At 42.8% G+C, this 24717-nt stretch overlaps 1 protein-coding gene across 1 annotated transcript in view; it reads left to right on the top strand.

The window, feature by feature from the left end:
* ITGBL1 (integrin subunit beta like 1) overlaps window positions 1-24717 on the top strand; it is a 164535-nt gene that overhangs the window by 824 nt on the left and 138994 nt on the right. The window contains exon 2 of the mRNA XM_044429398.1: window positions 1400-1611. Within this exon, the coding sequence (XP_044285333.1) occupies window positions 1400-1611 (212 nt within the window). The remainder of the gene's footprint in view (window positions 1-1399; window positions 1612-24717) is intronic.

Here is a 24717-nt window from a genome sequence, read left to right as displayed (position 1 = left end):
AGTCTGATCTGGATATTTTAACAGGCTGATGAAACATATTTTGATCATGTCATCTTCTGGGTTCAGTCCCTTCAGGAATAGTTCTATGCATTCTAATTTGGGAGGTTGTGGGGAGAGAGCAGGGGAACTGATGAGCTGAAAATGAATCTCCAAGTATATTGAGAGCTTTAGCAGGCTGAGGGTAGTATGCTGATCTGGGAAGAATTTGCATGGCTGCATCTTCTCTTCCAGGACATTAATGTAATTGTCCAAAAAAGAGTTGGTACTGGTTAGTTGGATGTGCACGCTGCACAAACCTATTTGCTGGCTCCTAAATGACCAGCAGGTGCAGATCACCCTCTACTGTTATAGCTCAACACAAGTATCAGACTTTCCATACCTCTTACATTTTCCCAGCATGCCCATGAAGGCTCTGTTCATTCTTTTTGCAATGGGGCCAAATAGGAGCGTGATTCAAGTGGACATGACATGAGCAGCTTCTACCTGATCCTTCCACGCAGAAGAAAAGCATAGTGTGAACCAGGCTATACCTGCAAGGTATTGGGGCTCCACCCCATCCTGTGCCTCAGCATCCCAGCCCCCCCCCCCCCCTCCAGCCACAGTCTGGAACGTGCCACTGAGCTCATGTGCACAGCTTGGTTCAGGTGAGACGATTCCATGCAGGAGTTTGGCAGTGTGAAACAGTCTGATTATTGAATGTGACAATGGCTGATAAGATGCTTTGATTCAGTCTAGGCTGCAATCTAGCTGCTTGTCTCCAAGGCAAGAAGAAATCAAACTTTCTCTCCACTTTGTATTGACACTCTGCAAGTCCCCCATATCCCTCATTGACATCTGCTTTGCTCTGTCTGTGTCTCTCTTTCTCTGCATTAATCATTCATAATGATCAGGCTGGCTCAGTGTTTCTGTGTGCCCTGCTTCAGAGGACTGTTGTATGGCTAAAGTAAAGTGTACTTTGACCTGGGCATCCTAGACCAAGGGTAGCATACAAACATAATAAATAAATATTTTCTAGAGAGATGCTTCCTTATCCTCCATTTTGCACAAATAAGTTGTTTCTGGAAGATTGGCTCAATTCACACTGGCTGTTGCTCCAAAAAGTATTTATCAACTTGGTGTGGATTGTGCATCCATAATTCATTGCTGCTATGAGATTTGACAGAGTTTGATTCCCCATGGCTTCATCCCATTTATTTAGAACCCCAGTTATGTACATTTTTAAAATATAAACAAAAAGAGATCCCAAAAATAGGTTGCCTGAGTTTAGTTTCAAGATAGTCTATGGACTGACTGGACAGGTGAGCGTGATGGGTCAGGTAAACAGACCGTACAGCAGCAGCTCTTCCGTCACCTGTTCTGTGATTCTTTCTGCAACTGTTTGCTCTTTTGTCCCCTGCAGAAGTGGCTTGGGAAGCACCTCATCCTGTCGACTCTCTCAGTCTGAGTCAGAGCGCAGGTGTCGGAGCCCAGGTGGCAAGCTGTGCAGCGGCAGAGGCCAGTGCGACTGTGGGGTCTGCATCTGCCAGGTGACCGAGCCAGGAAAATACTATGGGCCGCTATGCGAATGTCACGAGTGGGTGTGTGAAACCTACGACGGAGACACTTGTGCAGGTAAGCAAGGCTCTGCGGCCCTCAAGGGCTTCCAAGGCTGGTGCTGGCATGTCAGCCATGCGAGCCAGCAGTGGGCACTGGCAAATCGAAGCACGTTTTCGCTTGGCCTGGCAGAGTGGAGTTCCTGGATGTTTGGAGTGTAGGTGTGCGAAGGCAGACTGAAGTCAATGGGGAAGAAGCGGCTTGACTGAGCCATTAGCGGGTTAGAATTAAAACAGCAGTCCGTGGTTGAGCCTTAATTAATCCACTAGAGGATTTAGGGCAGTTTTTCGAACTGGGTATCCTCCAGCCATTTTAATGTGCAGCTCCCAGCATTCCTGACCATAGGCATGCTGGCTGCAGCTAATGGGAACTGATGTCCAGGGAACTGATGTCCAGAGGAAGCTGGTTTAGGCTAAGCCTAGCATCTGGTTGGTTGCAGCAGTTGTGCTGGCTGTGACTGCCATCCAGTTCTGGCACATGGTTTTCTCCCGGGTTGCAATCCTAAATGCACTTACTAAGAGGTAAAACCCACTGAATCCATGGGGCTGACCTCTGTGTGAGCATTGATGAGACTGGGCTGTATGAAAGATGCCTGCCTAAGGCACTGATTTGCTTTGCTATGAATAGAAACCATAGAATGATATAAATGTAATAACATGAGTATGTTCACCTGTCTCTTATAATGGCCCAGCTTCTGTTATCAAGGTTGAGCATTGTTAAACACATCAATAACACAGAAGCAGAAGAAAACACAAATTTCTCTCTTTGGCAAAATACTGGAGGTGAGGTCCTGTTTCATGTCACACCCTGTCTACACATTTGTACCAGTTCCATGTAACGTGTCACTTTTTCAAGCCAAACCCCACAAGTAGGTCAATGAGAGCGTTGCAGCAAGTGCCATTAGTAACAAATTCATTCCAGCAACATGCTTGGCAGATTTTATAGGAAAAATCAGCAACGTCTTTTAACAACTCTGTAGTTAAGAATAACAATTCCAGTAAAGACACGGGGGAGGGATAACCCTACAATGTGAATGTAAGGACATTCTTAGTCTGGTATCTTTGACTTTGCTATGTAACGCAGAACATGCTTAAAGCACATTCACAGAATACTGCTGAGTAGGATAGAAGCCATGAAAGTAAAATAACTATGCATTGGGGCTTACATAGTATTTATGACTGATGACTGCTGTACTTTCACATATTTTTAGGGCAAAACTTCTGCTTTCAGCAAGTTTGTCACTCGCCAGAGGAAAGCTTCGTGTGTGGGGGGCGGAGGAGGGGGGCTGCTTGCAACTATTAGCAGTTGAAGAATTGACTTGTTTCTGCCTTGGTGCCGTTTTCTGGTGCTGCTGTGCATGATCCCAGACTGTCTGGGATCCCAGACAGAATGTGGTGACATCACAGTGTCACATAGCCTGCCCGGTTTGGCCCTGGAGTGATGGCATTGAGGAAAAAGGCCCTGCTCTGAGCAGGTGCTACTTCAGGAGGAGGAAAGAAAGTGCCCCAGTTGCAGAGGAAGCTGATCTGATTCTCTCTGTTTTACTTACTGCATTGCAATGACTTCCGCTCTAATAGTAGGCTGGTGTTTTCCATATAAACTGAAATGGAAAGCTGCCAGTATCAATATTTTATCTAAAACCTAAGTAACCTAACCCTTGTATTTTCTGAGTTCAGTGACATTTTTGTACAGAAAGCAATACAGTCAAATAATTTAACTCTCCTACACTTTGGCAGGGTGTGTGTGTGTGTGTGTGTGTTATAAAATACATGCTTTTGTTTCCCTTAAATCATACCACTTTACATTGCATGCTTTTCAACTGGGGTCAGTTTGTCTGTAGGGCTTCAAAATCAACTCTCCTTTGGGTTTTTATTAAAATAATTGATTTTTAGTGGATTTGGTTATTTTTGTGTGCTGCAGTAAATCTTTCTGTGTCTTGTATCCCCTCTATTATTGATTCACAAACATTCATGATTTTTGAGTAATGTATGTAAAGCAACCCATGCAGTAATGTATCATCTTTGCCCGATTCCCTGAAACTGGCTTATTTTCCCCCCTTATACTGATTCCTTTTTTCATGTCCTGGAGTAAAAAACAGTTTCCTACTAGCCAGTCCTCAATAATTTGAGCTCCATCAAGCCAAAAGCAGCCCAACATGAATGTGTGGTATTATGGGAAGTTAGGAAAGCAATAATGAGAGGGAACTTAATAGCAATGGCTTCAAAGAAAAAAAAAGGGAAAAGTTAGAACCAACCACCAAGCTCCTTGATAGAATTCAAATATTAGAGAGCTGTCATAATAAGTCTTTAGATAAATCAATTCTAATCGAGCTTGGATGATTAAGAAATCAACTAGATTTGATAGAGACAAAGGAAATGCCGATGAAATTAAACTTTTATTTATTTATTTATTTATTTATTATTTAGTTATTAAAACATTTTTATGCCGCCCCATTTGCCGAAGCCTCGGGGCGGCTTACAACAATAAATTAAAAAATAATTATAATATTAAATTAAAAAATATAAACATTAGATTAAAAATACAAAAATACCAATATAAAATAAGCTACCCTGGCCAGATAAAATCCAATAATATTAACAGTTAAAATGCTGCTTAAATAAAAAGTTCTTCGCCTGGTGCCGAAAAACAAATAACGACGGTGCCAGGCGGACCTCTCTGGGGAGCGCATTCCATAGATTGGGCGCCACTGCTGAGAAAGCCCTCCTCCGAGTACCCATCCTCCTTATTTCCTTCACGGAGGGTTCCCGGAGAAGGGCCTCTCCCGCCGATCTCAAGGGGCGGCCGGGCATATATGGATGTAAGCGCTCCTTCAGGTAACCAGGACCCAAGCCGTTTTAAAAACTTTTAAAAACAAATACACTTTGAACAAGCAAATAAACCTGGAAGGTACCTTGGTTACAGTCCTTTGACTTTTCCACATTTTGTTGTGTTACAGTCGAGAACTGAAATAGATTGAACTGGCTTTGCTACCACTTGATATAAAACAGATACTCAATACAGTGAACATGCAACATACTTTTATTGTAGGATAAAAGTTAACTGAAATAAAATTGGTGCTTGTTGGTTACATAAGTATTCACCCCTTCATCATGATTATACCTATCTTTGGTGCAACCCACTGCCTCCAGATGTCACATATTGTAAGTAGTTGAATGGAATCCACTTTCTACCCTTTGCTGTGACATGCCTAAATGATCTTCAGGGCAACCCGTTGCTGCCAGAAGTCACATACTGCAGGTAGCTGGACAGAGCTCACCCATTTGCAATTCCAGTGCCACATGATCTCAGATGAAATACAGCTGTTTCTGGAAGGTTTGTTCGAGAGCATATCTAAACAAGCAGCATCATGAAGACCAAGGAGCATTCAAAACAACTCCAAGATAAAGTTTTACAGAAGCACCAGTCTGGGTTCTGTCATTTTTTAAAATCTCCAAGTATAAGATTCCCATATAGCAAGCAGTGTTAAGTACATTATTACATAATGGAAAGAATACATACAACTCTGTGTAGAGAAGGTCACCTATCAAAACTAAATGACCAGGTATTGATGGTATTAGTAAGAAAAGCGGTGAAGATGCCAATGATAGCTCTGAAGGAGCCGGAGAGATCCATGGGTGAAATAGGAGAAACTGTCCATGTGAAGCAACTATCAGCTGAATGCTCCACAAAGCAGGGCTTTATGGAAGAAGACGACAAGAAGCTGAAGGCCTTAGAATGACCCAGTAAAAGCCCAGACCTCTGTCCAACTGAGACTCTGTGGTGAGACTGCTCAACACCACTCCCCATCCATTCCAACATGACTGGAGCAATTTTGCCAGAGAAAATGGGCAATCAGCGCAGAATACAGATATACAAGCCAATGAAGATTCACCCAAAAAGACTCACAGCTGCAATTGCTGCCCAAGTGATTCTACTACATGTCTGCTTGGGGTGGATCCTTACCTAGCCAACAAATTCCTGTTTGTATTTGCTAACCTTTGTGCCACAATACAAAATATTTGCCCAATCACATTGCCAAACATCTTGCGTACATCAAGTGGTAACAATGGCAATTCAATCAGTTTCGGTTCCAGCCTGGAACACAAGAGAAGTGGTGTGTGTGTGTTTGGGGGTGGGGTGCATACTTCTGTAAGGCACTATATGCACATCATGGACATCAGTTTTGATTCCATTTGGTATCTGTTAGCCACTGGTTCTTTTTTTTTTAATCTTTTGTATGCAGAAGTGCTTTGCTCATGTTTTAAATATGATGCATCTTAAAGGAAACTGTTGCTTTAAGTAACATAAGCTGATACAACACAATGATGACTGAAGATTGATTGCAGTCTTATTTTTCAAAAATAGGAATATTTTTCTTTTGCTATTATTGTACCAATCAGTTTAATGAATATCTTGTACTTTGAGATGAATGGTGATTTCAGAAAGGTTAAATGACCAGGTATCAAAAGGGTTACTTGTAGTACAAACATGGCAGATGTATTGATAATAAGACCGATTATAGAAGTTGTGGCTGAGGAAAGCAAGGCAGCAATATTTCTCATTCCATTGCATTCCATTTTAGTCCATTTGAGAAATATGTTGGTGGCACTAACTGAAATCCAGAGGAGCTATAATACAAGAAGTTAACAGGCAGTACTACTAGATGCTGAGTTTCCTGAAAAGTCAGGGAGATGCACAGAGAACAGGTGTGCTTGTTTGCACCCTGTGAAGAGAGGAAGCTGGGGTCCTATTCAGGCATTTGCTTCAACACAGGTGAGCTAAAACGGTATGGGGGCAGAGGAGTGCACACATGCTCCCCCCTAACAGCCCTGTGTGGTGGTGCTCCACTCCAGAACTCCACCAAACCTACTTAGAAGTCCTGGTGTGACAGAGAACACCGATGAGGCAGATGTTTCTTAGAAATCCTGGTCAGACCTTTGCACTAAACGCACACGGCTTTGAAGAGGGTGCAGGGATGCTGGACGCACTGCATCACTGCCTCTGAGGCAGTTTTAAACCACCAGTGTGGTCTTGGACCTTGTCAAGCTCAGTTTAGGTCTTTGTTATACTGGCTGCCACTCAGAATCTATTCACTGGACAGCAGCTGCAGATGTGTGCAGCTTGCATTTCCATGCAATGCTTTGCTTACATTATTTGTTAATTTGATAGAAGCTTTGTAGGTGGCGTATGTTGTAAAATGTTTCTTTGTTGCCCTCCTGATTAAAGAAAACAAATAAAAACAATGGTTTGAAGATATATGATATAGGAGACGGTTTAACTGTTGCAGTTTAGTGGAGCTGAGCAGGGATCAGGTAGGAACCATCTGGGAAAACAGGGTGTTCAGATGTGACCCCTGTGGGCGGGCATGCACTCTTCTCCACTTCTTCCTGTTCTTGCATGTCTCCTGGCATCCCTCAGTCAGTCTGGTTGCACTGGAGGCTAGTGATCCATTTCAATGCCGTGTATTTTGGGGCAAAGGAATGACAGCAACTCTGTATCCCTTTCTTGCAGAGCATAAAACTCTGAATGGAACACACAGCTGGATACTGCCATGATTTGTGGATTCCCAACATGTGGGCCACAAAATAAATGCATGCAGGATCTTCACATGAAACAATGTACACAGCTCCACACTTCCCCCTAATATTCTTTAGGGAGCTTCTTCCATCACAGACTCACTAGACTTCAAACCAAAGTGACCTTTCAGAGTGATGCAGGACTCACCTGTCTGGGCTCCTCGTGGGACTAGGGGTTGTCAGGGGATTTAACTGAATTCAGCTGAATCTTTATTTAAATATTTTGCCCCCACCTTATTTGATTTTCAACTGATTTTCAAAGCAGTTAACAAACTAACATTAACAGAGCATTAAAATGCTATCATAATTATTATGAGTAAAGAACAATCAGCTGGAGAAACAAGAAAACTAGAGCTTCATAAGAAGATAAAATCCACCAATATTTTCCCCCAAGTCAAAAACATTTTCCAACAGTAGTCTGTTGACCTGGCATCTGAAACCAGCTAGGGAAGAGCCAAACAGAGACTCTGCTTCAAAGTTCGAACGGCTGGTGACTGTCACTGCCTCCACCACCTTCAATACCAAAAAGGCAGGGTCACCAGCCACTGTATTTTAGCCACCAGTGAGACATGGAATAGGTACTCTGTCAAAGAGCAGTGTGTGTATTTGCATTCTTAGGGGAGGAGATGTTCCTTATGATATCCCAGTCCCAAACCAATTCAGCCTTTAAAGGTCAACACCAACACTTTAGACTGGACTGAAACAAAGCAGTGCCTAATGAAGATGATGTGATATTGTTGTGATATGAATCATGGGCCCTCTCTATCCCTGAGCTGCTGCCTAAGGCACCAACTGAAGTGTCAGGCAGTCCACAAACACAGTCTCATAGAGGGCTGTGGTAATCTAAACTGGATGTGACCAAAGCAACGGAATGATGGCCAAATCTTCTTTTTCCAGGAAAGCATCTCAGCAAAATTTTTACAGGCCGTAACTGTTACCTGATCATCAAGATGAGTACATCCACGTAGCAAACTGATGCTTAAGGGAGCCTGCAATGCTGTGCCCTAGACTGGATAAATCCAGTGACTTGCAGCAGCTAATCCATCTCCTCTGGATTAAATTTATTTTACAGATATTAACTGTTGTTACCTTCCCGGAGGTTTCTGGCTCAGCAAGGCTATATGCTGAAATACAATTATAGCATTATCTTCATAAAAAAGCGAAAGGAGATCTAAGCTACTGAAAGCAAGAATATACCCCCCAAAAAACCAAGGAGGGTTAGAACAACAATGCTCAATGCTGTCTTGTATTTAACAGCTCACTCGGTAGCCATTGGCAACCAGGGATTCCAGGCAGGGAAGTCCACAGGCTGGCTGAGAAGGAAAAGATCACTCCACTCCTCCTCCTCCATCTGTCCACCTGGTTTCTGTGCTGGCTGCCACAGATGGGAAGCCCACTCCTCAGTTCCATCCCGGTTGGGTGGAATGCCATTTCCCCGCTTCTGTGTCAATTTGATGGGCTTATATAAAAGGTGGGTTTAAGATTATCTTTGACTATATTGTGTAAAAAAATTAAGATTCTGGCACAGGCCTCCTCAGAATAAGTGCTTTGCTCCTCCTGAGTTCAAAAGAGGAGAGTTACAAAATCAGTGTTATGAGTTTCCTTTGAACTTTGTCTGAGTGCTACACCAGCTGCATTTCTCTGGGTTTGCCTCATGAGATGCATGCAACATTCAAAACTTGCTGCCGTGCACACATGGCAAATCATGTAGCTCTTTAACATGAAATGCACATCCATGATATCGGATGAGGATTACATGGCATGAAGAGTGTCTCATTTGTCCCTGTTTTGTGGGCTTTTTAAAGTTACAGCAACACAGTGGGATAAAGCTATAGAAAAGCGGCTTCCGCAGCGTCAATGCCATGTTTCATGTAACCTGAGACATGCTTAACTTTGGCTAGGCTACATCCGTATTCTCTCTCTGTGTCTCATACTCCTTTTCCCCTTTCCCCACTTAATCAATGGCATTGTAGTGGGCGGCCAGTGGCTTACGCATCTGTGCCCTGAAATTGTATGTTACATATGGGAAATGAGACCCGACGGATGCCGTAGTCGAGTGACAATGAAAAGGTGTCGTAAAGCGGGTGTGGCTTTCCCTTCTGCTGTCACTTCGGGTTTGTCTGTGCAGAGGATGGCGACTTGTGTACTTCCGGCCGTGCATCTAGCTTATCTCACCAAGAGCACTGATGAACGGTGACAGGTGGGGTCAGAGCCGTTCTCCCCTTCATTCTGATGACTGCTGGATATTAACAGTTGTAGCATCTGGTACATAATTAAGCAGGGCTTTCAGTAGTGGCTTTGGTTTATGTCACAGCTTTGTAATGGAAGCTGGCAGTTTGATATCAAAGTCAAAGTCATCCCCAGGCTGTACATCTCATCAGGCTGGTGCAGCTCGGGGGCTCCTTTTCCATGGTCAGCAGCAGATGGGGAGACATGCATGGCCAACAATGTAACAGACACTCTGTTAGACTGACTCTTCCCAGTGGATCAGATAAACTCATCTGTGAGGATCCAGTCAGTGACCCAGTTTGCAAACATCACCTCCAGCGCATTTATCACTTCTGCCTATGATCACCTTAGCCATCGGTTGTTAGCATGAAGTCCAACCCAAATACTCTGGGTTGTTTTGGGGTTAAATAATCCAGAGTAGTAGAGGCTAGTGGTTCTAATGTCAGCAGGGCTGTGTATTTGTGTGTGTGTATTGGGAGGGGGTGCATGAAGTGTGAAAAGATTGGAAGAACTGGAAGACTGGAAGTTAGTATTCCATGAATTGCTACAGATCAGGTTGCCTCCTGTCTTGGATGGATAAGAAATGCTGTCATGTTTGTTTGTTTTTTTCATATAGGCCAAGTGGGATGAGGAAAGTGTTGAGAACTAGTAATTTGGTAGACTTTTTTGTCAATTATGTAATAGAATCAGATCAGAACTTGTGATAGCTGCCTGCGCAAGGTGGGTTTTGTTTTTGTAGAAAAGAATACCGCAGCATGCGTGTCACATCCTGAAGAGCTATTGGGCTGTTGACTATCAGAATTTAATATGACTGTGTGTGTTTTTATCTGGACAGCCAATTGCACACACTGTAAATAGCTGTCTGCTGTCCACAGCACAGGGCTGTGCAATGCTGGGGATTCCATTCCATTGAAGCCCAATAGAATCTTGCAGTCTTTTCATTCCGATAAGCAGCAGTGGCTCCAGGAAGCTTCGCACATTTGTGGAGGGCGGGGGTGGAATTGCACAAATGGTAATTTACTTAAATTTGATATTTTTGGGTTGAGGTCTTTCCAGGTGCAAACTTTTTGGGGGTATTTTTAAAAAAAATCTTCTTGTTCAAATGCATGTGGCAAGTCCATCTGTCCACGAAGTAGGCACAAAGGCACATTCCTCTCTTGTAGAGATTTGTCCGATCCATCTTCCCTACTCCTTTAGCTCCACTGAGCCATATTCTGTACTTGTCAAATAATAGGTCAATTTCCCCCAAATCTCTTTCAGTGGGGAAATTTGGAGTTGGAGCAAAAAATTGACAAATTGTTTAATGATTATGGAATGTGCTTCTATTATGGAGAAACAGAATGGTTTCCCATAGGCAAAGGCATAGACAAGGGTGTAGTTTACCTCCTTATCTGTTCAACCTGCATGCAGAACATACCACAGGGAAGCTGGATTAGGGTCAGAGGAAGGACTAATTTAATTTAAAGTATACAGATGATTTCTTATTAAGGACAGAAAGCAGCAAAGAACTGAAACAGCAAAGAACTTGATAAAACTGAAAGAAGAAAGTGCAAAAGCAAGACTGCAGATGAACATCAAGAAAACAAAATCATGACTACAGAAGAGTTAAACAATCTGAAGGTCAACAGAGAAGAAGCTGAAACTGTGAAAGAACATTGGTTCAATAAACAAGTCAAAAGGAGACTCTGGCCAAGAGATGTGGAAGGGCAGCAATGAGGTAACTAGAAAAAAACTGCAGTGTAAGGATGTTGCACCAGAGGCCAAGGCCAAGGTTGTTCACAGTAAGGCTCTCCCGATCATTACGTATGAATGTAAAAATGGGACAGTGAGGGGAGGTGACAGGAAGAAAGCTGATGCATCCTTCCTACATACTGCTACAAAACATGGTACTGGATGACATATCATGCAAAGGCAAAACTCACTGGAGAAGACCATGCTAAGGCAAGTCAAAGAGAGGAGGAGGAGGAAAAGATCAAATGTGAGATGGATCAATTCCATAAGGGAAGCTTTAGCCCCGAGTCTACAAGGGCTGAGCAGGGCTATCGAAGGCATTTATTTGTAGGGTTGCCATGAAGTTGGAGACAATGTGACAGCACTTAACAATAAGACTAAGTGGAGAGAATGGAACTGACAAGGATATCTGCCAGAGGAAAATAGTCCTCCCTAGGGCCACAAAGCAGATGGTTGGACTGGTGATCATGCATACTTCTATAGGATTGTCATTTAAAAAAAAAATTGCAACCCCAGGTGCATAAATTTCACCCTGCCCTCTAAAGACCCAATTTGCACAAACTGCCACCATTTAAAAAATCCAGAATGTACATATGGGTTCAACTTGCTGCAGAGAGAGTTGATACCAGTGAAATGGAACATCTTTCATCAATAAATAATTGACAAGATTTCACCCCACAAGTGGTCCGGCATCCTAACTTCACTCACATGAGGATTATCCTGAAGTTGTTGTTGTTAGTCACGAAGTCGTGTTCGACCCATCACAACCCCATATCCTGAAGTAGCTGTATATTAATGCCAAGAGCTATGGCCACTGAGAGCTTTCCAGTGGAGCACGTCAGCCTGTCTGGCCTTTGTTCCACCCCTCACAGGGGATATCTCTAAACTTGTATCACTGAATTCCCACACCCCTGAACTCAGCAATTACAGCAACATCAGCGTTATCCTGGCAGTCTTGAAGCACACAAGGGAAGCCTAACAGGGCCTCAGTACCCCCGCAGGACACCTCAAGCTGCCATCTGGCTTGGACTCAGAGATCACTGGATCCTGGACAGAGCTGCTACCATTCATAATTTTGAGAGACTTCAGAAATTCTGTCCATATTAAGGAAAAAAAGCCTAGTTTAAACTTGTGGGAAAGCCAGAGAACGGATATCACTTTTAAAAAAATGTATCTTATTGACAGGAGGGTTAAACTCTCAAGTTTTACAAAGTATATAAATATGTTTCTGATTTTCCAAGATCATCTGTTGACATGACATAATGTTCCAGATCTGGATTTAGGAGGTTGGATGTGCACCATCACCTTGCTTCTTTCCTTCCCATGTAGTATGGATTTCCAACTCCTTTCCTTTTTCAAAGCTAGCCATCATGTAGGGTTAAAATTTGCTTATCTGATAGCAGTGCACTTTATTCCTATAGTATACCTTATTTGGAAAGGCTGCTGTTTCACTCACTTTTTATAGATTACTTTAAAAATGGGAACAGTTTTAATAAAAATAATAGAGCTCAGAAACAGGGAATTCGAAGCATGCAAATAGCATGATTAGGGGATAAGTTATTTAGATTTATGTAGCATCAAAATCCATTTAACAAAAAGAGAGTGAGAAAACTACATGTTTTTAGAAGTCACCTTTAAAAATTCACTTTTTAAAAAGTCACAAATCTAAGATGAAGAAATACTTTTCCTTCTCTGACCTTTAACTTCCAAGAAAGATTAATTTCTCTCCTTTCCTACAAACCTAATTTTTGTGAAGATTTTTTAAAGGCTGCACTTCTATGCTCATTTACCAGGGAGAGTGCCCAGATGAACCTACTTCTGAGCAGTTATGCCTGTGATCACAGTGTAAGTGAATTTAGAATTAAAAAATAGAGACATGTTACAGCACTAAATGAATGATTCAGGGCTTATCCCTTTAAAGTCCAAAGAGAGGGTGGGAAGAAATGCAAGAATAATTGACATGGCCTTTAACAACCATAGTTATTTCTATTCTGTATGAGTTTTCAAGACTTTGCAATCTTTAAATAATGCTGAAAACAGATGGTGATGATTAAATATTAGTCTAGTAAATGTTTCAAAGCTGCCGTTCATGCAGCATTTTACAGCTTGCCTCCTATATCCCTAGGTATAGGAGGGATATTAGGCCATTCCTAGTACATTTGTGAAGAGTATCCATGCTGGTCCTTTGTTGAGTTTGGTGTAGTAATCAAGGGTGTGATCATGGGACTCAGGAGATCTGGGTTCGAGTCCCCATTCAGCTATGAAGCAAACTGGGTGACTGCACCATTCACAGACCCTCAGCCTAATATACCTCACAGGGAGGTTGTGAAGATGAAAAGGAGGGGAGAACTTTGTAAGCTCTCTCTTGGGTTCTGTGCAGGAGCAGGGAAGGAAGGATATTCATGTAATGCAATGTACTTATTGTTGCCTGATTTGCTTCCAAATTGTACTCCCTGAACGAACAATTCACAGGTCTTTTATATCTTCCTTCAACCACAGCTCCCATCAAAAGGCTCCTAGTTGTACTGCGTTCATTCTGCCATAATTCTTCTTACCTTGGCCATGGCCTGGTGATGTGCTGCACTGTGGTAAAACCCTTACTGTACAGCGATGCCAAGTGAGATATGACTAGCACCTTGAATCCATGTTCTGTGGCAAAATGTACTTTTAGCCCTCAGACCACTGAGTGGAGAAGAATTCCCCCCAACCCCCAAATCTGGCCTTGCCATTTCAGGTTACACAAGATACGCTCTCTACTCATCTATCTTTCCCTGATTCTTCCCAAAGAATTGAAACGTCCACTCACTGACAGATGTGTGTGTGAAAGCTGCCTGGGCAGATACTGAGCAAAACTAGAAAGCAGATTGTAAAAGTAACATTGTTCCAAGTTTGTTTCATTATGAAGGAGATGCTTAGGCAAAAGAGTGCTCATATTTGAGAAGTAGCAAAAATCAACTCACCTGCAGCCTGACTCTGCACTTAGCCAAAATATTTCCTCTGGCTACTGTTCCCGCAGTTCTGCAGTCTGCGTTTGAAAAGTGCTGCTGGAGGAGAACTTTATGAATATCCTGGACTGACAGAAAGATAACAAGAGGGCCCTAGATCAATCAAGCCAGAGCTTTCCTGAGAAGTAAAACTGACAACACCGAGGCTCTCATACTTCGGAACATTATGAGAAGGCAAAGCTCCCTGGAGAAGACAATCGTACTAGGGAAAGTTAAAGCAGAATAAGAAAAGGAAGAGCAACTAAGAAACGGATCAGCTCCATAAAGGAAGCCAGGGGAGCTAAGCAGGGCTATCATGGCCAGGACATTATGGAGGATACTCATTTATAGGATCACCATAAGCTGGAGACAACTCGACAGTGCACAACAACAACAATTGCTGTAGTTGTGTATATAGTAATTTTAAACAATCAGATTTTTAAATGCTTTCATATGGCGATTAATACGATTGATTCATACTTTATTTTTGTGACCTTTTATGTTATTTTGTGTGCTAGCTTTGCAAATACTAAGACTAGGTAAGTGAATAGTATCTGTAAAGAAATATTTCATCTAAAAGGATGAACATATCACTTTGGGGGTGGGAATTAATATATTCAGAGTTTAAAGCCACAAAAGAGGCTTCAAAAATGGTGACAAATGCAGCTGCCCTGGTATTTATCCTTATTTAGTCATTTCTATTTCATGCCCCTGGTTAATGTGACAACCAGAAGGGGCCTCACAGGCCATCTAGTCTGACTCCTGGCTCCAACCAGCTCTGCTCATGACATGCCCACCATGTGCATGTCCGGCCTTTCCTTGAACACCCTCAACTACAACCCTCGTTGTAGGGTTATTTCTGCATCAGGCAAGCCATGATGCCTGAGTTTAGAGGGCAGGACAAGTCACTCGCAAGCAGGTATTTAGGGGAATGGCCCATGTGATTCAGCATGACAACTACCATATCCAAGAGTGCCTTCTGTCATCCTGTAGTAGCTTGCTCAGCCACGTTATCCTGTCAGTTTATAAGGATCTTCCTCCTCCTCCTCTGTCCCGGATCAGACATAGAGAGATGTTCCTTAGGGACACTGAGAAAACTCGAGGTACACTAATCTGTGCTCATATTCTTGTGAACAGACTTGAGATGGACACTGCTTGCTTTGAGCAGCCTCTCTCCACATGGACCCTCCTCCTTCCACCTGCTACCCACCCAGTTGGCATCTCCTGAAGAGGAATTCCCCTGAGGTCCTCAGAGATGGGAGGGGTCCTCTGAACTGTGCCTGACCCTCCTCCCGACTCAATGCAGGGAATAATGCTCCCGCTCCTACTACTGCAGATCACGCTTCCTATCCTTGATTCCTACTGGAAATCATATGTGTTGTAGTTCAGGGAATGATGGTTATGCACCATGGAGCCTGCCTGTGATATCCGGTGAAGTCTTGCAACAGTGCTGACTTCACTAAGCAATATATGGCCAGACTCCTGGAAGAGGCAGACAAACACCTGTCATAACAATCCTTGCTTACTGATGATGCTCTAGTAAATTTAGGCAAGGACCACACAGGCAATAAGCAGCTTGTCATGCAAACTGAGAACCCCAGTCCATGGTCCACACTTTGTTATTCTCAAAGTGTGCAGGAAGAGAAACTCATGGTAAACCTGACTATTGCTGTTGTCGTGGTTTTTCAGCCCTTCATGAAACTGCTTGCTAATGTACCTTCCATCTGCGCAGCAGAGTTGAGAGATGTTGATATTTCCGCCAATGCTAAAGTTAATCTAGCTTACTTAGATGAAGGCCACTTTTTACATCAGGTGTGGGGGAATGCATGACCATGCAGATGTTGGGTTGCCATTCCCTGCACTCCCAGCCAGCATTGCCAGTAATGTGGAATGACGGGAACTGCAGACCAACAACATCTGGAGGCTCCCATGTCCCCATCCCTATTTGTTTATTTATTAGATTGATATCCTGTCTTTTCTTGCAAAGAACTCAAAGCAGCTTACATCATTTTCTGGCTCCTACTCTCAATCTTATGCTCACTACAACAACCCTGTGAGGTAGGTTGGGCTGAGAGTTTGTGACTGGCCCAAAGTCACCCAGTTGCCTTCATGGTTGAGTGGAGACTAGAACCCAGATCACCTGATCCCAGTCCCTCGCTCTTAACCACAACTCCACACTGTCTCCTGTTATTTTATATGGGTAATGAATAAGATATGTTGAAATATTCAGTCTCAAAAACAAGCCTGAATACTAAAAACCTTTTCTAAAATTCTCTGCTTTCATGAATTGCATACAGATGCTGGAATTTCCAATTCTAATAAATGGCATACATTACACTAAATACAACAAAATAGACAATCTGCATAATCCTGCTTTATCTAATTTTTTTCCAATGGGTTTGCTTTATCTAAAAGTTTGCAAATGTCAATACACAGCATTGATGTGTTCCTTATTTTTATGTTTTCTATGTTTTCTAAGATGTCAAAATGGGCAGCTGTTAATTTAGAAAAAGCAAGGGTTGTAATGTTGTACACAGTTTGGCTCTTCACAACCAACTGAAATAAAGAAGATTTAAGAAGCATAAAGATAAACAGGACTGAAACCTGCATTCAGGGTTTGTTTTGTGGGAGATTCTAGGAAAAAGTTGTGATCCATCAAATTGTAAGTTATTGGTGCAATTTCTTGAGGGGTTTGCAAGAAATAGTGGAATCCTGTTACAGAATGAATGAGTAGAAGGAAAGGTTGATTTATGACCTTCAGTATCTCTTAAGATTTAGCAAAGAAAAACTTGTCTTCAATAAACTCTTCATCTGGAAGATGATATATGATTCATGCAAACCACCACAGAAGTTACTGCTTACTTCTTGATTTTTGTTCTACTTTAATTACAATGACAACAGAAATGAACAAACCTCTTTCTTTTGTGGAGTGGGGGGGGGGGGGCATTCCAAGAAACTTTTATTGGATTAGCCTAGACCCAACAGCAAATAAAGAGTCACAATGCAGAGTGAGAGATTGCAGGAGGATTTAGATAAATTTAATAGATGGGTTAATAGATGGCAAGAACTATTCCAGGCAATTTAATGTGAAATGGTGCTGAAGTGCGATAAGGAACATTTAAAAAAAACACCCTTAGCATTAATTTGAATTAGTTTGTCCTATATTGACGAAAAGGAATGTAATTATGAAAGGAAACTATCAAGTGGTATTCTCAGCAACCACTGTCTGCATATAGTTGGGATATGTGACTATCCTGCTTGTACTGGGACAAAGAAAGTTTATCTACTCTACCTTTTTCAGAAGAAAATGGCTTCATGTCTAGGATTCTCCTAACGATCACTTCAGCCATTCAATCCCTAATTTACTGTAGTCAATAACATTTATTAACAATGGACAGTTGTTAAGGTTGCCTGTGTGTTAGCAGGACCCATATGATGTTCTCTGTGCCCTGAAATAGGCTATGGCCCATATCTAAGGACCAAAGTAGACTTGATGGGGAAACCACATGTTTTTCATTTGTTCATTGTCACATTCACATCTAAAAAGGAAAGGTGGGTCAAATCTTGGAGTTACATGTGCTTCTGTTCATTGCATGTGCATGGTTGCTTGAAGTCAAGTCCAGGACCAGAAGCGTGTCAGACTAGAAAGGCAAGGGCTTGAAGTGCTACAACACAGCAAGGTGAGATATGGACAAGGGAAGGATTTTGCTCCCCCACCCACACATAAGTTTTCGGATTGCTGTTGGTTTAATGAGACCCACACCTCTCCCTTTTTATGTGAATGTCACAAGGATGTGAATAAAATGCACAAGGCTGCCACATCACATTTACTTTGGGTATAAGACCCACCTTGGGCAAAATATATATTTGCAGAGAGCTAATCCTACTTGAATCCTTAATTACTATACCACTAAATAAATGTGGATTTTCTCAAAAAGCAAATGCTCCGGTGAAATTTGGAGACTTCTGCTCATCCATAGGAATGTTGAGGCAAGTTGCAATAATTTCGATAAGACGGGATATTCCATGCAGGTGGAGGTGGGTGCACATCCAGGATTGTCACCCTTTTCCAGACAGAAACATCTGTGCAGTGCCAGTAACAGCTGCAGGAGAAACAGCTTTCCCTTTCTACCATGCTGGGAAAAGCTTTGCATGTAACTTTTCTGCCCTTCATGAAGCTAATTATAGGCATAGAGACTACCCGTGAAAGGGCGGCAACCAAACACAGTTTTCTAATGCAAAAAGTATGGCAAATTCAAAGGATGGTATGTGTGGCACACGTCTCTAGGTGGATACTCTGAAAATGTGACAGATGAGAACAAAGTAAAACATTTAGGAATGGGGCTTTAGAAAAGTCAGATAGATTGGTGAATGTGCTGCATGCTTTATTTTCTTTTGTGACAAGCTAAGGAAATAAACTTTGTTTGGCAGAACTCTAGAAGATTAAATTATTTGCTGGAATGTTCTGTTTATTGTTGGCAGTAGCTGGGACGGAGCTGTTTATTGTAGCTTGCCTTTCTGCCACCATGTACCTGAATCCAGGGTTACTTCTCAGACAGACTACCCACCCAGGCACTGACCACAAGATGAACTGCTTCGTTTTATCAAGGGTGCTTTTCCCTGTGGCTTTGCAGCATAGACTTGGTTTCCTTCCTGATCTGTACTAAATCAAGATCATAATAAATCATTGTTACGGATATCACTGTTACGGATCCATCCTGTTGCACCCGCCATTAGTAAGGTTCATGAGCAGTTACTCAAATTAGCTCTTGTTGCTACTAAAGATTGCCTGCACTTTTAAAATGACATTGTTTATAGTTCTTCTTCGACAGTGGCATTCTATTGTTTAAATAGTAGACTTGGTTGGATGTTTCCATGAAATCCTATATATGCCTGCTCAAAGGGAGTCCCATTGACTTCAGTGGGACGCAGTGTGCTTTCATCCTAGTACTGCAATCAAAAGGCATTGTGAAGCTATTCCAACTCTCTGGATTTTCATGCAGTGAGAAAAATGATGCAAGAAGTGATAGGAGAACGAGCAAATTGTCCATAGAACACACAATGTGGCCCATATCTGCTCCAACCCCAAATAAATGGGGTAGGGCTATTACACAATAAAAGCCTCATGTGAATGCACCCTTACTCCCAAGTAAGTGGGTAGGATAGGGCTGCTGCTTCATTCTCTTGCGACGGTGCTAAACAAGGCAATAAACATTCACAAGAAACACTTGAGGCAACGGCATTTATTAACAATGTACAATATTGAGATGGGGCACCTATAAATTAAGTTTGATACATTAACATTGTTGAGAATTGAGTTTTTGGGAGGATTTCTGGCAGTGCATGATGAATTACTATTATTACCATGATAATAATGAGGACCAGAGTTACAGCCAACAGTAGAAGCTGAGGATGGAAAGATACGTTTTGCAGAGCTGGCATACGCTTGCTTAGTTTTGGCAGGGGGCAGGCATGCAAGCAGAAATAGAGAGGTGTTGGTGTCACTAGAAAATTAATGCCAGATTTTTTGTTCTAAATGCACCCATTAATCTTGCTGAGATTCATCAGTGAACCAGAAAAACATAAGCAGGTATAGCAAATGTACAAAGGGATGACGAGAGTAGGGAAAGAAAAGAAGGGCAAATAATTCACCGGTTCTTTTATTTAAACTATTATGGGAGTATTCAATACAGCATCTACCTCCAACCAGGGCTGCTTCTGACAATTTACAGTTGTATGGGGAAATGATCACATGTGCAAGCCAAGCGAAAATTCTCAGGGAGCACTTATAGGCCACATGGAGATGGGCTGGTACACAAAGAACTCACCACGTCACTTCTGACTTGATCTTTGGCTGAAGATACTCAGGGCCAAAGCTGGGACCACCTGCATGCTCAAGATACGACACAGTTGCTACTGAGCTGTGATCTACACCCCTCTTCTTCTCACTGATGCAATTTCTGCTCCCCTCACTTAACCATGAGCTCTCACCCTGACTCTGCACCAGAACAGTCAACCAAGCCTGGGCAAAATGCAAACATATTCCTTGTTTGAAATACCACACGTCTCAGCTGCCATACTGAAACCGCCACGGCTTTTGCAAGTGGACCAGGGAGCTGAGCCCAGTGAATCTGATGGGCTCTTAAGTCACACAATTGTGTTCTCTACTCAAACATTTTTGCTTTCATTGCAAGTACAACAAATCGCAGTGCTACCTTAAAGACTAAAGCCAGTTCACATTTGCAAGATCTTATCCCAGCCGTAAGTAGTGCACAGCAGCTAGGCCTCAGTCACACAGAAGGACCTTTGCCAAGAATCTGCTCCTTCATGCTGGGCTTGAAGCATGGCAGTTTCAGCTTGAACATTCCCTACTGTATGAAACGAGGCTGCTTCACATTACACACATTTCAGCAGCTGTACCTACAGACTTAGGCAGAAGATAGATCTCCAGGTGTTTTGGACTTCCCGTAAGTCAGCACAGTCAGGAATGCTAGGAGATGAAATACAAAACATCTCAAAAGCTACTTTCTGTCCACCTTCTGTCCAGTTGTGACAAATCTCCATAGGAATAGCTGGGCGCAGTGACTTTATGACTCTAAACAAAGGCCCTGGAAAAAAGGCACAAACCAAGGTTCAATTCAGATCACTTTAGCGTCATTTGAAGCTAAGCTTCTAAGGCAGTGATTCTGTACCGGGGTAAATGTACCCCAAGGAGTACAAACCAGGAAATTTATTTATTTATTTGTTTGTTTATTTAAAACATTTCTATGCCGCCCCCATCGCAACAAAGCCTCGGGGCGGCTCACAACAAAAATTTAGGGGTATGAAGAAGGAAGAGGAAGAAGAAGAATGGAATAAACAGCAACAATAGTAATTACAAACATTTTGCTAATATGAAGAGCACAATTTATGGAAATAGGCTGACAAGGGATACTCAAGTGAAAATGGCTGGGAACCACAGTTCTAAGATGCTTCCAGTGCTACTGCATTCAAATGAGTTGTTGCTGTTATTGTTCTTAAATACATTTTTATCCTTCCCAATAGACAAAGGGGCTTGGCTGTGTATGCAGATTATATTTGTCAGTGATTTTGAAGGTGGATGAAGCATACCTTACACGAAGGCACTTGTAATTGTGAACCAAACTCAAATAATTCTGGTATAAGGTGTTGTGGAATTCTTGTTCATTGTTGTGGCAACAAACCAACATAGCTGTTTCTCTGAAACAGTGTGTATTTGTGGCCATCTTCTTCCTTTGTGCTTTCTCTTCTTCTCTGAGTGGAAAGGGCTCTACTTCAGCAGCTGGCCATGAGGAAGCTCCCAGGTCCCATTTCTGGCATCTCCTGTTGAAGGAGGCAGCAGGTGATGGGAGAGGTCCATGCCAAGGATCCTAGAGGGCCGCACACCAGGCTCTGCACAAGGCAACTTCGTGTGTTTCTGTGAGGCGAAGCACCCCTTGTTAGCAGATCCACATTAGCAAATGTTCCTTTTTCTTATTCTCCTGCTTAATGCAAATAATAAAATTCTATGCTAGGCAATGTTAAATGTTTAAAAATATATTAGACACGCAAAACAAGTCATTAAAACAGTGAATCACTGACCATTGCAGACACTAATTTTAGTCATTCATATTTTAGTGATGGAGAAAAAGCTCAGAGAAAATCCAGAATTTATTTATTTATTTATTGTATGTATAACCTGTTGAATTAACCACAGCTCTCAGAATGGTGTACAGATTCAGCAATCACTAACTAAATTGTAATGTGATATATAATGAAGTCAAATCACAACCTGCCAATGACTAATAGGATAAAAACCACCATAAAATCAATTGATTAACAATAATTCAGCAGTTACATTAATAATTAAAATGCCAGGTAAATAAAAAGGTTTTAACCTGGTGCCAAAGTGTATGTATAAAGGGCTGGTGCTCCTGGAAGCGGATTCCATAATCTGAGTGCCACAGCCAAGAAGACCCTTCCCCCTTTGGCCAGCCTCCTTACTTCTTTTAGAGGTGGTTCCCAGAGAAGGACCTCTGTAGATGACCTTAGGGTCCAGCTAGGTCTGTATGGGAAGAAACATTCCTTTAGATAGCTAGATTCTAAAATATTTAGGGCTTTATACATTAATGTAAGTACCTTGAAGCAGGTCTGGACTTCAACTGGTAACCAGTGTAGCCGATATATAATAGGGTTCATTCATTCATACCTGCCTGAGCCTGTCAACCGGTGGCTGCCCTATTTTGTACAAACTGAAGTCTCTGGACCATTTTCAAGGACAGCCCCATGTAAAACTCACTGCAGGACTCTAAACATGAGGTTACCAGAGCATGGATTACCATTCCTTGTTTCTGCCTATCATCCAGATAGGTGCTTAGTTGGTACATCAACCAAAGTTGATAGAAGGTGGTCCTGGTGCAGAGTGCACTGAGAATTCCAGGGAAAATTCTGGGTCCAGAGAACCCCCAAATGCCACTTTCTGTCATTTAGGGGGAGTGCAACCCCATCCTGGTCAGGGCAGACATCTCTCTGGACTAAGGTTCACTTACTAATAGCACCTCCATCTTGTCTGGGTGAAGTTGCAATTTGTTATCTTTCATCTAGTCCATCAGTCTGGCCAGAAAGATGTAAATGAGAAGTAGAGCTGAATACACTTTAACCCAAACCTCCTGATGACCTCTCCCAGCTGTTTCATGCAGATGTTAAACAGCATAGGGGATAGGATGGAACCCTGCAGGACCTCGTGACACAACTGCCAGGGAGCAGAGACACTGTCCCCCAGCAACACCCTCTGGAATTGACCAGTCAGTTAGAAGCAGAACCACTGCAAAGCTGTGCCTCCAACTGCCAACCCAACCAGCCTGTCCAGAAGGATACCATGGCCAATGGTATCGAAAACTGCTGAGCGGTCCAGGAGAACCAACAGGGATGCACAACCCCTGTCTTTCTCCCAGCAAAGGTCATCCCACAGGGCAGCCAAGGCAGTTTCAGCCTCAAAACCAGGTGTGAAACTGGATTGACTTGGATCCAGATGATCCATTTCCTGCAAGAGTGCCTGGAGCTGCACAGCCACCACCTGCTCAAGCACCTTGCCCAAAAAGGGAATGTTGGCCACCGACCTGTAATTGTTAATAACCTCTGGGTTCAGCTTCCCTTTTTCAGGTGAGTCACTACCTCCTTTAATGGGGCTGGAACCTCCTTCAGAGGCTTTTACAATCACCTTCACCCAGTAATGCATTCCCTCCTTGGCTTTGGTGAGCAGCCACAAGGTGTGAGGATCGACAACAGAGCCGGTAGCTTGACCTTGTGCAAGCACCTTGACCACATCATCAGGCCTCACCAACTGAAATTTATCCAATAAATCAGGACCAAACAGTTCTCTGGACACCTCCATTAATGGGACTACCTCAAATGTGGAGTCTAATTAATTAGGAGATTGCTTCAGTTCCTATCAACATTAGATAGTTTGATAGCAAAGCAGATTGTGTGGCCGTCATCTGCAAAATGAAAATCATTTAGGGTGCCATCCAGAATACCAAGTTGCTTCACTCCGTGCAGGATTGCAGCCTTATACAGTTTTCTTTCCTATGTCAAATATATACATATATACAGTCTTTAGCAGTGTTGAAAATCTATTTTCAGTTCATTACACTTTTAAGAAGCCTTCAAGGTTTCCTAAAATCTTGTTGAGATTTTTAGTTGCCTTAAACTTCTTAAATATTTTGTCCAAGGAAGAATACGTGGATTTACCTCGAATTTCCTGGCCAGGATGCCTGAAAGAGTCTCTCACTTCCTCCACATCACAGAAGCATTCCCTCAGAAATCCTTTGATGCCTTGTCTCATGAGGGATGTTCACACAACATCCCCTCCATGTGGTGACCAGATGTGTGAGAGGGAGTGGGACTGAACCTGCTAGCTGCATGCACTGCACACCAACACACTGGCCATTTGTGAGTCCCCAGTGGCTGCGTTTTGCCATTGCTGGAAGGAGACACTGCAGGCATGTTATTATACTGGATATAACCCAGACTAGGCTTTTGAGAGCCCTTGGGTGGACATTCTCCAATGGCCTCCCTTCCATGGTGAGTCTGCCTTCTCAGTGCCAATGTCACCTGCTGCTGTTTCTCCCACTCCTCCTTCTCAAGAGCCACAGAGGATGGAGGCAGGGCATCCATCCATCCATCCATCCCCTGCTGCCTTTGGATCCCCGTTGTCCAAGGCAGAGTGAAAGGCAAGTGAACAGCAGGTGGCACGGGTGGATTAAGGCCAGGTGACTCTTCTTGGCAGGTGCCCAACAATGCCTACCCTTGATGCTGGCTGGACTGAGCTCACAGGCACTCACGTGACATGGTCACACGGGGCTGGGGCACAGAGTGCCACTTCTCTCCGCACATGAATGCATTGTGTGCCAGGGGGGTCAAGGGAACACCCCCCCTCTGCAATGCGAACATACAAATTAGCCTTCAATACAGCTTTAGTTCAAAGAATGTGACAACTTCCATGATGTACGACTACCCCCCCACCCTTTTAGAAATTTGGCCAACTTGCTGGGGTTTTGGGATTCTTTTGACTCTCCCTCTCCTACTTTCCTAGCCTGGAAAAAGAA

This window comes from Varanus komodoensis, unplaced genomic scaffold (genome assembly GCF_004798865.1).
Source record: "Varanus komodoensis strain SLA01 unplaced genomic scaffold, ASM479886v1 scaffold2, whole genome shotgun sequence".
NCBI lineage: Eukaryota > Metazoa > Chordata > Lepidosauria > Squamata > Varanidae > Varanus > Varanus komodoensis.
Note: the sequence above shows the minus strand (reverse complement) of the source record. Positions and strands in the feature narration are given on the sequence as shown.